Source organism: Balaenoptera musculus, chromosome 4 (genome assembly GCF_009873245.2).
Source record: "Balaenoptera musculus isolate JJ_BM4_2016_0621 chromosome 4, mBalMus1.pri.v3, whole genome shotgun sequence".
Lineage (NCBI taxonomy): Eukaryota > Metazoa > Chordata > Mammalia > Artiodactyla > Balaenopteridae > Balaenoptera > Balaenoptera musculus.
The window spans coordinates 126,379,895-126,393,892 of record NC_045788.1 but is presented as its reverse complement, the minus strand read 5'-3'; the positions used below and the strand labels follow the sequence as shown (position 1 = coordinate 126,393,892).

General features: G+C 39.0%; 1 protein-coding gene across 6 annotated transcripts in view; it reads left to right on the top strand.

Annotated features, from left to right (window-relative positions):
* The window catches only part of LOC118894510 (amyloid beta precursor protein), a 274,401-nt gene that overhangs the window by 70,045 nt on the left and 190,358 nt on the right, over positions 1 to 13,998 (top strand). For all 6 annotated transcript variants that reach the window (XR_005019715.1, XM_036850818.1, XM_036850816.1 and 3 more), the window contains exon 3: positions 6,258 to 6,387. Coding sequence is in view for 5 of the 6 variants with exons in the window: in XM_036850818.1 (XP_036706713.1) it covers positions 6,258 to 6,387 (130 nt within the window). In the remaining variant the exon portion in view is untranslated. The remainder of the gene's footprint in view (positions 1 to 6,257; positions 6,388 to 13,998) is intronic.

Genomic DNA, 13,998 nt, shown 5'->3' with positions numbered 1-13,998 from the left:
TAATACCCAATGGGAGCTGAATATATACTAAATTTCCCTATGTCTAATGGATTCTGAACTTAGCAAGAAATAATCATTACCTATTTATCAGGCACTTACTGTGCTATCACGGTGTTGACCACCACTGAGGGAACACAAAAATGAATCATATTGTCCCTGCCTTCAAGGAGTGTATGTTCTAACGGGGCAGGAAGGCACATCAGTGTAATAAGAGGTAGAAAGTGGTCGGTGATCAAATACAAGCGATCGGATAAAATGCTTTGGATTCAGAGGTTGAAGTGATCAGGGAAGGGAATATTAGTGAACCAACTTTCGAGCTGGGCATTTTTCTTGGGTGTTGTTCATTCAGAAGGGAAATAAAGCTACCAAAATAGCTTATGTGTAAAAGGGGGCTTATTGAAGGAGATGCAGCACGTCTCGCTGGCGTTAGAGGTGCTCAGGTGGTCCCTGTCTTGTCCGCTGTATAGCTCTGTCTTGGGTACACAGCTGTCTCATCTTGGCTTCTCTCTCTGTACCTCTTATTTCCCTGCTTCTTCCAGAGGCCTAGTTCCCACTCCCCTGCGGGTTTTGACAGGCACCATCTCTGGCTATGACTGACCCTGCCTGCCAGCCGTGTATCCCCCCTCATCTAACCGGAGCCTGGATGTGTTAGTTCACAACTCTCGAGCAAGGAGAATGCCGTTGTCAGTGTGCTTTCCTCGGGCTGTAACCAGCTATGGGGCCGGAGCTGCAGAGTTAAAATCTGGTCACGAATGAGTGCTCTTCCGGAGGACGGGGGGCTGGAGCGCTGCAGAGAGGGGCAGGCATGTTGGCAACCTCCTGATCACCTTAAACCAACGTTAATGAAGGCGGAACACCACAAGGAGGAGGAAATTGTGTTTCCTGCCCTTGGAAAGTGTATTTTCACTGGGGAGGCGGTGCACATATGTACCTAACCCAAATGTGAGGAGCATTGCGATAAATACAATAAAGCATTCCTGATGTGGGAGAGAGGGATTAACATCTATTACACTGTGAGTGGAGGAGGTTTGTCTACATGGGAGACCCTGCTGGGCCTGAGCATCTGAAGTGTGGTGTAAGGGTCTTAAGAAGAGTGTGTTGGGGGCACAGTGTGTGTGTATTTCTTCAGCGGCTGCCTGTGTAATTCAGGAAGGTTTGTAGGAACTGAGGATGGTTTGCATTTCAAGTAACTGGCACAAGCTGGATTTGTTTCTGCTTTAAGTATTTCTTAATACAGCGGTTGTCATCTAAATCTTTTAATAATAAAAAACAGTCACTCATAATTGGGATGCACATAGGATACATTTTAGAAAAGGAAGGGGGCTGTATAAAAGTCGGGTTTTGCTAATGCCTGCTGTTTCAGCAAATTATCAGCAATGCTTGTTGTGTTAGCAAGACATGCAGTTGCGTGTGTTGGAAAACATACAAATTAAATAGGTTAGGGATCTCAGATATCTTTATTTCCTGTGTCAACATGTGAGATGCACAAAGAAAATATAAAACATTGAGCTATGCTTATACTTAATTATGGTGAAAAGTCAGGGACTCAACTGACCACGAGCACATTTGCATGCCTAATTACTTTAATTTTTATTGTTGCCGAAGACTACGCTACTTTTTCAACATAAGACGCTTATTTGTCTCATAACACAAAAATGCTTATTTGTCTCTGGTGATATACTGGAGCTGCTTAATAAAAAATAAGATATAGTACTCGAAATTTTTGGCAGAAACTTTAGTATGTTTTTTGTTGTGTTTTTTCGTTTTGGTTTTTGCTTTCTGACTTGGAGGTTACTTGTGCATGCGGTAATCACTGTGATTTACTGGGACTAGATGTGCTTCAGAAGAAATTCTGTGACTTTAATGTTTGGTGTTCCTCCCCTGTTTAAAATAAACCTCCTGAATTGAGAACAGCAAATTTTTATACTCTTTGGCACAGTCGAATTAATAACTCCTTGTCTCAGGATAAAAGTGGCTGGAAGGGTGGAAGTCGCCACTTCCGTTTTCGTTGTTAAGGCAGTAGGCAAACTACGTGTGGGATTCACGTGGTTCAGATTTTATAATCTCCTCCAACTGCCTATTAACAATCATCATTGTCCACGTCCTGGAGAGAGAAGTTGAAGCGCAATAAATAACACATATGTCCTAGATTTCCGGGTGGGAACTGGAAGGGAATTTTGTGTTTGGCTGATCACCTCGTGAAGCTCTGGTGCCCTTCAGGGGAGAATCCCTGTCTTCACTGACCTTAATTGGTCCGTATGCAATTCTATCTGCTAGAAAGTTATCCACCAAATAAGTTACTGCTCTGTTGTACCAGATATTATTGGTGCAATACCTTAGGACACTGAAGAAGGAGCACATCATGAGCAAGAGACCTTTTTTTTTTTTAACTTATCAATTTGTACCCTACAGATTGCTTTTTGGTTTTGAATTAAAAAGAAGAAAATATGACTTGACTGTGCCTGTAGGAGTTTTTTTTTTATAGAAAACTGAAAGCTCCTGGGAAAATCCTCAGCAGGGTAATATTTCTGTGACGTGGCAGCTAGAACCCCTTTAGAAAAATATAGTAACTCACACTTTACTGCACATAATGTTGTGTCCCTCAGGGCAGGCTCTCTAGTGTCATAGAGTTTATGACTCATGAGCGCTGTACTTTGTGATATAATAAACAAGGAGAGGTGGTGGGAGAATTACATTGCTGCACAAAAAGCCACTTCACCTTTCATCATATAGGAAAAAACCCTGGGGATATTAAATTTTAGTGGCATTTTCAAGTTGAGCATTATCTACGACTGAAATGCATGCATTGAAGAGTTAAGATATGTAAGAACAAAATAAAATAAAGGGAAGGAGCTGTTTCCATTTAGAGCTAAGTTACTGGCAAGTGTTTTGGAAGAATAACTTTCTCAGTACCCGCCCAGGATCTGATTTAGATATCCTTTTCTGTGTGTTTTCATAGCATGTACCTCCCCATTGAATTTGCCTTATACTACACTGATCAGCGTTTTATTTTTTTAGAGCAGTTTTAGGTTTGTGGCAAAATGGAGAGGAGGGTGCAAAGATTTCCTGTGTACCCCCTTCCCCGACTCATGCATAGCTTCTCCCCCTTTCTCAACATCCCCCAGCAGAATAGTACATTTATTTCAATTGATGAACCTACATGGTCACATGATTATCACCCAAAGTGCATAGTTTACCTTAAGGTCCACTCTTGGTGTTGTACATTCTATGGGTTTGGACAAATGTATAATGACATGTGTTCACCATTACAGTATCATATAGAATCATTTCACTGCCCCCAGAATCCTCTATGCACTTCCTGTTCATCGCTCCTTCCCCCTAACCTCTGGTAACCATTGGTCTTTTTACTGTCGCCATAGTTTTGCCTTTTCCAGAATGTCATGTATTTAGAATCATACATGTATTTTCACACTGGCTTCTTTCACTTAGTAATGGTCAACAAGATTCCTCCGTGTCTTTTCATGGTTTGATAGCTTCTTTCTTTTTAGTGCTAGGTAATCCATTGGATGTACCACAGTTTTTATTCATTCTCAGTGACTGATTTTTTAATTGATTGACCTCGGGGTTGGGACAAGGGTGAGGCAAGTGAGGCAATCAGGAAGCAAGATAAATAATATTTTAATGCACTATTTTTAAAAAATATGGACTTCCCTGGTGGCACAGTGGTTGAGGGTCTGCCTGCCAATGCAGGGGACACGGGTTCGAGCCCTGGGAGGATCCCACATGCCGCGGAGCAGCTGGGCCCGTGAGCCACAACTACTGAGCCTGCGCGTCTGGAGCCTGTGCTCCGCAACAAGAGAGGCCGCGATAGTGAGAGGCCCGCGCACTGCGATGAAGAGTGGCCCCCGCTTGCCGCAACTAGAGGAAGCCCTCGCACAGAAACGAAGACCCAACACAGCCAAAAATAAATAAATAAATAAAAAATAAATTAAAAAGAAATGTACCACAATTTAATATATATATATATAGATAGATAGATAGATAGATAGATAGATAGATAGATAGATAACCATTTTGTCTTTTATTTATTTATTTATTTATTGTTGGCTGTTTCACACGGCTTGCGGCATTTCCAGTTCCCCGCCCAGGGATTGAACCTGGGCCACGACAGTGAAAGCCCAGAATCCTAACCATTAGGCTACCAGGGAACTCCTTTAATGCACTAAAAAGTAAAAATTAATGCCCAAAACTCCCACAGTGAACAAAATATCAACATTTCAAATAAAGACAGGATCATGGCATGCTCTCTTTGAATGTGACTGACAATCATAAGAAAAATTCCTTCTATCCATAACCCACATTGTGGACAGTATCTTCTTGCCCTGAAACTGGTTTTTCCCCAAAGGCACTGCTTCCCCTGTAGCCCCCTCAGGTAGTTCTTCCCTTGCAACCCTCATAGCATTGTGCCTAGAGGTAGGGATGTGTTCCTTCTCTCTCATTTTCACTTCCAAACCATTTTTTCCTTCTCCCTAAAATGCCCCCACCCAAACTGTGACATACATGCTCTTGGACTAATTTACCCCTCTCTTGCACCTGTTGGAGGCATCTGGAGAGCTCTTTCTACTGCAGTGGCATCCTCCTCAATCTTTGAAGGTTTTAGGTCCTGATCTTATGTCATTCAGTCAACTGCATCTTTCGTAATTCTTAGGTGATTTTTAATTTATTTATTTTATTTGTATTTTTTTTTGGCTGTGTTGGGTCTTCCTTGCTGCGTGCAGGCTTTCTCTAGTTGTGGTGAGAGGGGGCTACTCTTCGTTGCGGTGCACGGGCTTCTCATTGCGGTGGCTTCTCTTGCTGCGGAGCATGGGCTCTAGGCGCACGGGCTTCAGTAGTTGTGGCTTGCGGGCTCTAGAGCGCAGGCTCAGTAGTTGTGGCGCACAGGCTTCAGTAGTTGTGGCTTGCGGGCTCTAGAGCGCAGGCTCAGTAGTTGTGGCGCACAGGCTTAGTTGCTCCGCGGCATGTGGGATCTTCCCGGACCAGGGCCCAAACCTGTGTCCTCTGCATTGGCAGGCGGATTCTTAACCACTGCACCACCAGGGAAGCCCCATTCTTAGGTGATTTTAATATCAACCTTGATGATCCAAGATTCCAGCTTCTGTTTTTTTTATTTTCATTCCTCCAGTGATCTTGCTTTTATCATTTTTCTTCAGCCATGCCCTCTGATACTCATGTTATACTCCTTGCAATTACCAATAACTGTTACTCCTCCAGAATCTTAATTTCAGCTCTCTGACTCTCCAAGTACTCCTTCTAACCACCCCATTTTCTTTGGTATCTTTAGGACAAAATTCTGTAGCGCACACCAGGACTCATTGATACTACAGCCTTTTAAACGTGTATCTCAACCTTCATATTCCCACTTTAGATTTCATGGCCCATTATTATAACCATTCCCTTGCTTCTACCCTCAGTTCTCGTATGCTTTTCTCTCTTCATTGTATTTAACTGGCAAAACAGCAACCCTGGTGAAATGCAAGGGAAATCCCATTTTAGAAATAAATTTTTGTGTTTATATTTTTCCTTCAAATCTCTACTATTATTATTAATAAATAGAAGGGATTTGATATTTTCACAAATATATTTTAGTTCATCAGGTTTCACATTTCTTTCCAAGTGCTCAGTAAACACCGTGATTTGTTGAGAACAGTAATCAGAGCAAAGGGCTGTAATTATCAAGGGAAGAGATTCATCAATGCAATTCTTTGTCTAAATGACAGTCATGATAACTGTTTGATAAATTGTGCTTATGTAAATTACTTTGAATAAAGAGAAAGATTTTTATGTAGGAAGCTTGCTGTGTGTCATATCCTGTATGTGAAATATTTGCCCAATTGAGTAAGACATGGGCGGTTTGAATTTAAGTCATGGTGATATTCCCAGGTGTATCTACTATAACATTTATTTAGGGCATTACAGAGTATCATCGTCACACCAGTTTATTTTGCATTGAAATGACCCCATGCTTTTAAGAGGGCCCCCTCCTCCCTTTCTATTTTATCTCCCCTAGAAAATATGTTAAGCCGGAATGGGTGCAGTAAAATAAAGTAAAAGTTATATTGCTTAATGTTTTGAATGGAATGATAGGTTCTTGATCTTTTACTTTACTCTGAATTCCCCAAGCTAGATCACAATTAGAGCAGGCTTGAAAACCTTAGAATAACAGTGGCGGTTCAACGTGTGCTTGTGTGCCAGCCCTGCCTCAGGTAACGATTTACCCTTTTTGTGTGCTCTCCCAGGTCTACCCTGAACTGCAGATCACCAATGTGGTGGAAGCCAACCAACCAGTGACCATCCAGAACTGGTGCAAGAGAGGCCGGAAGCAGTGCAAGACCCATGCCCACATTGTGATTCCCTACCGCTGCTTAGGTGAGCTGACTGACCTTGGAGCTGGCGTTGATTGGCTATGGGCTTTGGGGATGAAAAGGAAGGATGCTCTAATTATTAGATCAGATATGCAGGCTCTTCCTTCAGCATATTGCCACTCTGCGTTGGAGTATATTTTGGACTCTTAAAGTAGCCTGTGTCCTGACAGTAAAGGAGCAGTATGTCTGAGCTTCCTGCCTCAGAATGAATTTACCGAGTGTGTTTATTATCTTTAAAAATTTGTGGACCTATCCCATAACTGCTGAATGAAAATGCCTAGTCGTGGGGCCCAGGAATCTTAATTTTACCAATTTCTGTAGATGATTCTCATGCACACTAATTAACTGGACTTAGTAGAATTCAGACCTTGTGTGTTTCTTCAATAGACTTCATAGAAAAGAGAGCCTAATGTGCATTTTGCTAATTTCTTAAAAATCTCTTTCTACCACAACCCACTACACCTCCTGTTTGAAGATAATTGGGGAATTAGAGTTTAAGTTGTTTTTTTTTTTTCCTGCTTACATCAAACTAGAGGGAACAGTTTGATCACTAAGGTTTAAATGTGTGTTCCTTACTGACCTCAAATTTTACTTTGATTTGTTATTTTAAAAACTGAGTTGTTTTATGTGGTATCATATTTTTTCCTCTGGAAATACTCTCCTACTCTATATTTAATCTGACTTGGTTCTGTCTCTTCCTAGTTGATTTTTTTATGTAACCAGGCATTGGGAAAATCAGCAGTCTTTGATCTGATAGCTGGCATCTAGATGTTTTCCTGAAGTTTATTCAGCGGTAGGATAGTTGTAAATAAGGACATAGGGATTTATCTGTGGAGGTTGTGGATATTCATTCCAATGACATCTTGTGAAGACTAAAAGGGGTCTGTCTTTAAAAAAAAGTCCCAACAGCAAACTTAGAGGGTCAGGATGACAGATTCTGGAGATCTGTGTAATACTTGGGTCAAACATGAATGTCATAAGAACATACTGATTACTGTTCATGCCTGCACACAGTTTGAGACATTAATAGAAAACTGGGCTAATGCCCAATGAATGAAGATTTCATCTGGTGGATTTATGATAAAGAAAATGTGGAAAACCAGATTCTTAAACATTTGGCAATTAAAGAGTTTCCTTGTTCCTCCTTATCCGTTGTTCTTAGATACTTTACAAGGCTTCTAAGCCATTTCTGTCTGACTGGTCAAGAAGTGAAGTTTTAATAAGATGAAAATAAGTAATGTTTAAATACTAGGTACAGAACTCCAATGTCAAGAGATATTGAGGTCAGCTGTCTTCAGGAACTGTATATTTCAGTCTAATTTAGTTGTTAAACCTAAAAACCATTTCATTCAGTATAAGTTAGGAAGTAGATCGGGATCCAGTTAATTAGGTGGGCCAGGTCTTGTTAATGATTTGTTTCTTTTGGTTCTCACTTACCCATTCTATGAAATGTTTCAAATACATTTTCTTTACGATATAAGCTCACTGGGAACAGGTACTAGGTCTCTGGATGCCTGTTATTGCTGATGACACCTGATACAGCACTCACAACTGTAGCTGTGTTTCAGAAGTAAACTCATAACATTTTGCTTAGATCTCCCTGCTTCATAATTCTATTCTGAATCGTCAGAATTAACTAAAAGGTGGAATCCACATTAAGATCGTGCTTCACGACCATAGTGCCACTCATTGTGGCAAATTTCTTTTGACCCCAGATGGATTGTATCCCCTCTGCCAGCCACTCTCCCTGCCCCTACTCCATACACCTCCCCGTCTCTGGAAAGCTCTCTTCCTATGGCAGGAGTATTGAAACTCCAAGGGAAAAACCACTGTGAGAAGGAACAAAAGATACCTAGAATGTGTTCAGATCTAAATATGAAGCCAGGAGATTTTGTGATAATGCTATGATTACTATCAGATACATGTTTTTAGCATGATCAGCTGAGTTATGTACCATTTGGGAAAACTCCATCCTAAGTAATTTCGTTTTTGATAATTAATCTCACCCAGAAAACACTTATTTGATAGTAATGTTAATGACCTCTCCTCACCGTATTTTGTTAACCACTGTGGAAAGAGGGCCACTTCAAAATGTGTCATTCCACTATATTTACAGAGCTGTAATGTGCAGGGTGAAGATGGGCAAGAGGAAATGGAAAAGCTGATAAAATCATTCTTTCCCTGAAAGGCTGTGTAAAAGGTTGGGAAGGAGTTGATTCCTGCTGAGGCTTTGGCATCAGCATGTATCAGATTTCTTTTTCATCTTTTGAACAGATTGCATAATTGCAGAAGACATCACTTGTGATGTGTTTAGCCAATTTCCCAGGTCTGTTATAGTAGCTGGTAATAAATTAACACATCGACACTACCGCTTCTTGACTACAAGTGGGACTAGATAATCATAAGTATTTCCAGTAGGTACCTGGCCTGTATGAATCCCTGGTATTTTTCCACTGAACCAAAACTTAGACCCTAACATGACAAGTATCAATAGAACGTACAATGCTTTCTACTTTGTTACTGAGCTTAGATTAGAATTGAGGAATGTGGGTACTACTTGATTCCTAGGTGATACCAAATTTTCCAAAAGTCTTTTTTTCCTGCTTTTTTTTTTTATCAAATGAAAGATTCTTTAAATTCTATAGTGCTTTACAATTTTCAGAAGTTTCACACACATGATTTCATATAATCCTGTAATAACCCCGTTTTTCCCCTGCCCCTCCCCCCTTCCCTCTCCCTACCGGTAACCACGAGTTTGTTCTCTTTATCTGCTTCTTTTTTGTTTCATTCATTGGTTTGTTCTATTTTTTAGATTCCACATATAAGTGATATCATACAGTATTTGTCTTTCTCTGTTTGACTTACTTCATTTAGCATAATGCCCTCAAAGTCCATCCATGTTGCTGCAAATGGCAAAATTTCATTCTTTAACTAATAATATTACAAAAGGTGGTGTATAATATAACCACAATGAATACAACAGTGTGTTGTTTTCAGGAAAAGGAGTGGGAAAACATAAGTGTGTAATTTATATATTATTTTAATTCCATTAATACTGCACAGTCCCAATAGTTTAAATATTGTTTTTCCTATTTTCTTCCTTTCCCTTTCCCTTTTGTTCCTTCCTTCTTTGCTCCCTTCCCTCTTTGTTCCTCCCTAGATTTTAACATCTGTTACACATAGCGCTGTCAAGCTCTTTATGCTTGTATAGGGCACCCACTGAAAACTTCCTCTGTGAGGCAGGCAATGTTGGTTTTATTAGTCTCACTTCACAGGCACAAATAGTGAGGGTCAGCGAGACTGAATTTCTTGCAGTAACTCACACAGCTATTTAGTGGTAGAATAAGGACCGAAGCCCAAGATCTTTCAATTCTCAATCCAGTGTTCCTTACAGTATGAGAAGAGAATTGTACTAGAGCCAATAACCACCTGATTTACAAAATCAAATCATTGAGGGAAGGCTGTGAATTGGAGGCACTAAGTAACACTTAAAAAAAAATCTCACTGTAAATGTGTCTCATAAAGGACACAGCCATGTCGCTGGAACCTCCGTGGTTCCAGGATAAATTTCTCTGCGTGATCAGGTTTCCACTTTATGGTAGTAACAGGCAACATTCTTATATATTACTTGCTGCTTGAACAAAAAATTACTGTTTAGCGTTACCATAAGTACCCTCTAAAATTTCTGGCTGTATCTAAATAAATACTTTAGACAAAAGAGATTATTTTACTAAAGTTAATACTTAGAAAGGTGCTACCTAGAAAACAAATAAGATTGTCTTAAACATTAAGCATATTAAAATTCAAAGCAAGGCTTGAAGAGAGAAAAATGCCTGTTATGTTCGGCACGCAGCCTTCCTGACCTTTTTATCAGATGCAGGATCCGGTGCCACACTGGGTTATTTTTCTCTAAGCCATGTATTTGCCTTGGGCATCCCTGCTCTAAGGTGTCTTGCATTCCTTGTCTAGATGGAGAGAGTGTATTAGGTTGCTGTTGCCCCTTTCCTCCCATGGAGTGGATGATTTCCCTTGAGAGTGAGCCGGCTTTCTCATTTCACCCTTTGCTTTTTAGTTATGCCTCTGGCACCAGACAGTAAGATCTGCCTTAATCATTTGAACATTTTATTAATTATCTCATACGGGATTCAAGCACATCATTATTACTCAAGAATATTTTCTTTGCAAAGCATTCAACCCCTTTCCATTTGAAGTACTACTTTTCATGGTGTTATAGGTCCACTATTGAAACTGATGCTCTTCTGCATTTGCCACTGTCCAGTAAAGGCAAGGTACATTGCGTAAGGAGAGTTACTGTTGATTTATGGGGGCAAAGTAGGGTTAATAGTTTAATCCAAAGGAATTAGAAATTAAGGAATTACTACCTTGAATCTCATTTTATTTCATTTTATACTCAAGGCTTTCCAAACTTACAAGTAGTAATGACAAGGAAGCTATTCAGATATGGTCAGATGAGAAATGAAAGTTACTCAGTTCATTTTAATTTTGAATTTTACTGTTTTAATAAAATTTTAGGGCAAGCAAACATTGTTTTCTAGGTGACTACTTTTGTGTCAGTTATCTACAGCTATCTTGATCTTCTTTAGTGTGAAAAGCATGTATTTGGATACTTTGACAGATATTTTACCAGCGTCGTTTTTTGGATTTATCCTAAACAATTCTCTTGAGACACAGTAAACAGCAGAACAGCATTCAAGATTGCTACATAAGACTCCATCTAACTTTAAGAATGGGGATAGGGATGGGAGAACATTTTTATTGTGGACTCTAAGGACTTTTTTAAATGCCCAGATGCCCCAGTGCGATAATCGAGTAGGATAGCTAGTCAGTGCCTCTGGCTCCTCCAGTTCTATGACCTCTGAACTCTGTAGATCCGATCCCTTATGAAGTCCTGGAAGATGTGTGTGCTGGGGCTGTATAAATGTACAGTGGGAACGATGCTTGATGAGCCTGGCCTCTGCACATGAGATGGATACCAAACCCTTGGATATTCTATATTTTTAAGGATTGTCTACATTGTGCTCTCATAAGGAATGATCAGAATCCCTGGGCATTTCTTCATCAGGGAAGGCTAATCACCCACCTCGGAGAGACATCAGACTTCTTTTTATGTGATCTTCCACTTTGAATATTAGTCATACTCCAAAACCAGTTTATAGAGTCTGATTCTCAACTGTGTAAAACAAAATATGCATGGAAAAGAAATCTCACCAGTGTTTATCTCCAATCAGTGGGATTACAGGTTATTTTTATTTTATTTAAGGCTTTTTCTATTAATTTCTATAATAAACGAATAGTTTTTACGTTTAGAAAAAGCTGGGCCATGAAATCAGTACATAAAATTTTGTATCTACCTTCAGTTTAGTGGTGGTTAAAAAAGAGTCAAAAGGCTTGAAAGGACACACAGAATGATTCTTAATTTGTTTTATCTATTGGTAGATATGCTTTAGGAGTTTTATATAGTAGGAATAACTTCTTATGGGAAAATATATTTTAGAAACACCATGCTGCCGAAATAAAAGGATAATGTCTCCCTTCTTACCTTTACCCAATTTTAAGCAGCAATAAGCATCAAAAATTCTTCAGAAAAGATCCTTTTTTTAATATTTATTTATTTTATTATTTTAATTTTGGCTGTGTTGGGTCTTAGTTGCGGCGCGTGGGATCTTTCATTGTGGCGCAAGGGCTTCTCTCTAGTTGTGGGGCACAGGCTCCACAGCACGTGGGCTCTGTAGTTTGCGGCACGCGGGCTGTCTAGTTGAGGTGCATGCACTCTGTAGTTGTGGCGTGCCGGTTCCAGAGCAGGCTTTGTTGCCCCGCGGCATGTGGGATCTTAGTTCCCTGACCAGGGATCGAACCTGAGTCCCCTGCGTTGAAAGTTGGATTCTTCACCACTGGAGTCATTAAGAAAAAAACAACAACTTTCAAAAATTTGCCGTTATACTTTATGGGTGTGCTCCATTGTCAGTGTTGTACTAAAATACGCAGTTATCTGCATGGGTCCTAGATGATAGGCAAGAAAAAGAAATCTCAGTTTATTTGACATGATATTGTTCCAACACTTCTCAGTAATGCATTGAAAAGTATATATACTGAGGTTAATAGGCATCTCATTTGTAATATGTGCCGCAGGTTGCAGTTGTGTGCTTGAAATTCACTGATTACAGAAGTAACACATGTTCATTGTATGAAGTTTAGAAAATGTGACCACTACCAAAAAATAATAACCAAAAAACCATCTGGCTTCCTTTCAGTCTATTTTTTGGCATATATGTTTTGTTTTTATTATTTTTAATAGTTATGTAATTCTGTTTCCCATTTTGTCACCAGCTTTTTTTTCACCTAACATTTTTATACTTTATTCATGAAATTTAATATTCTTTGAAAACACTCTTTTTAATCTAGCATTACACCGGGCACTACAATGTGTCTATTCCTTATTTTTGGCAGTTAGGTTGCTTGTTTTTTTGTGATTGTTGTAAATGATGCTGTGACAAACATCGTGGTAGATATATTTGCTTTCATTTGATTTTTACAAACAGTTATTACCTGCAGGTGTTGCACATCTTATAGTTGCTTTTATAAAAGATATGTACTATTTAATTGTATGTATTAAAATATGGAGGAAATTTTTTAACTGATATGTGATCCTGAGTATATAGATACCTCTATATTTAGCTCTGATATTTTTATTGATAATTAGTTAAAAACCATTCATAATTTCTATTATTTGTTAATAATAAAGAGACTATTTAAAATATTTTTTCTCTAAATTTCCAACTTGGGAAATAGTCAATTGACTATTCACAAAGACATAAACCCTACAATAGTGACTAGTAAGAGTTGTAATTTATATATTCATTGTGTAAGGTTTTATTGACCACCTGCATGTGCTTGACCCTGAAGATAGGTGAGATATGGTCCCTCTTTCTGGGTTTATAATGTAGGAGTAGGGGGCTTCTGGCTAAGGACTTTGAGGAAGACTTGGCAAGAAGTAGCATTGTGCCAGGATTTCAAGGATGGGGGCAAGAATGGAGATATATTTTAGGTATTTAGACAATGATGAGCAAAGTCCTGAAGGTAGGACCTTAAAGGCTATGCATCATTTTCAGGAAGAGGGAGTAGTTGGTTATGATAGGGTATTAGTTTTTTAAAAGCATTAGTGTTTTCATTCATTTATAGTAAATACTATTATGTTATCATTTTAAATTTAAATTTATATCTAACTACTTATTTTCAGGCTGGCATCGAATATATACCTCTTTCCTTTTATGTATATGCACATGATACTTAGCTGTTGTCTTTTGGCAACTGAGGTTAGAATTTTTGAGAGTAGAAAACATTTTTTTTTAAGCTAATAATTCAATCATAATAAAAAAGATGAGTAGAAACTCAGCAATCACCTGCTGCTCTGGTTGCCATTTTTATATGAAATGCCAGCACTATTTGAGTTGTTTATATGTATTGTGGCTCTCTCCAAGAGATACTGGGATATGAATTTTTTTTTTAATTGAGATTATTATGGATTCTCCATACAAGTAAATTATGACCCCCATTATTTACTGTTTGCTTTTATAAACAGCAGTTAAATTCATGA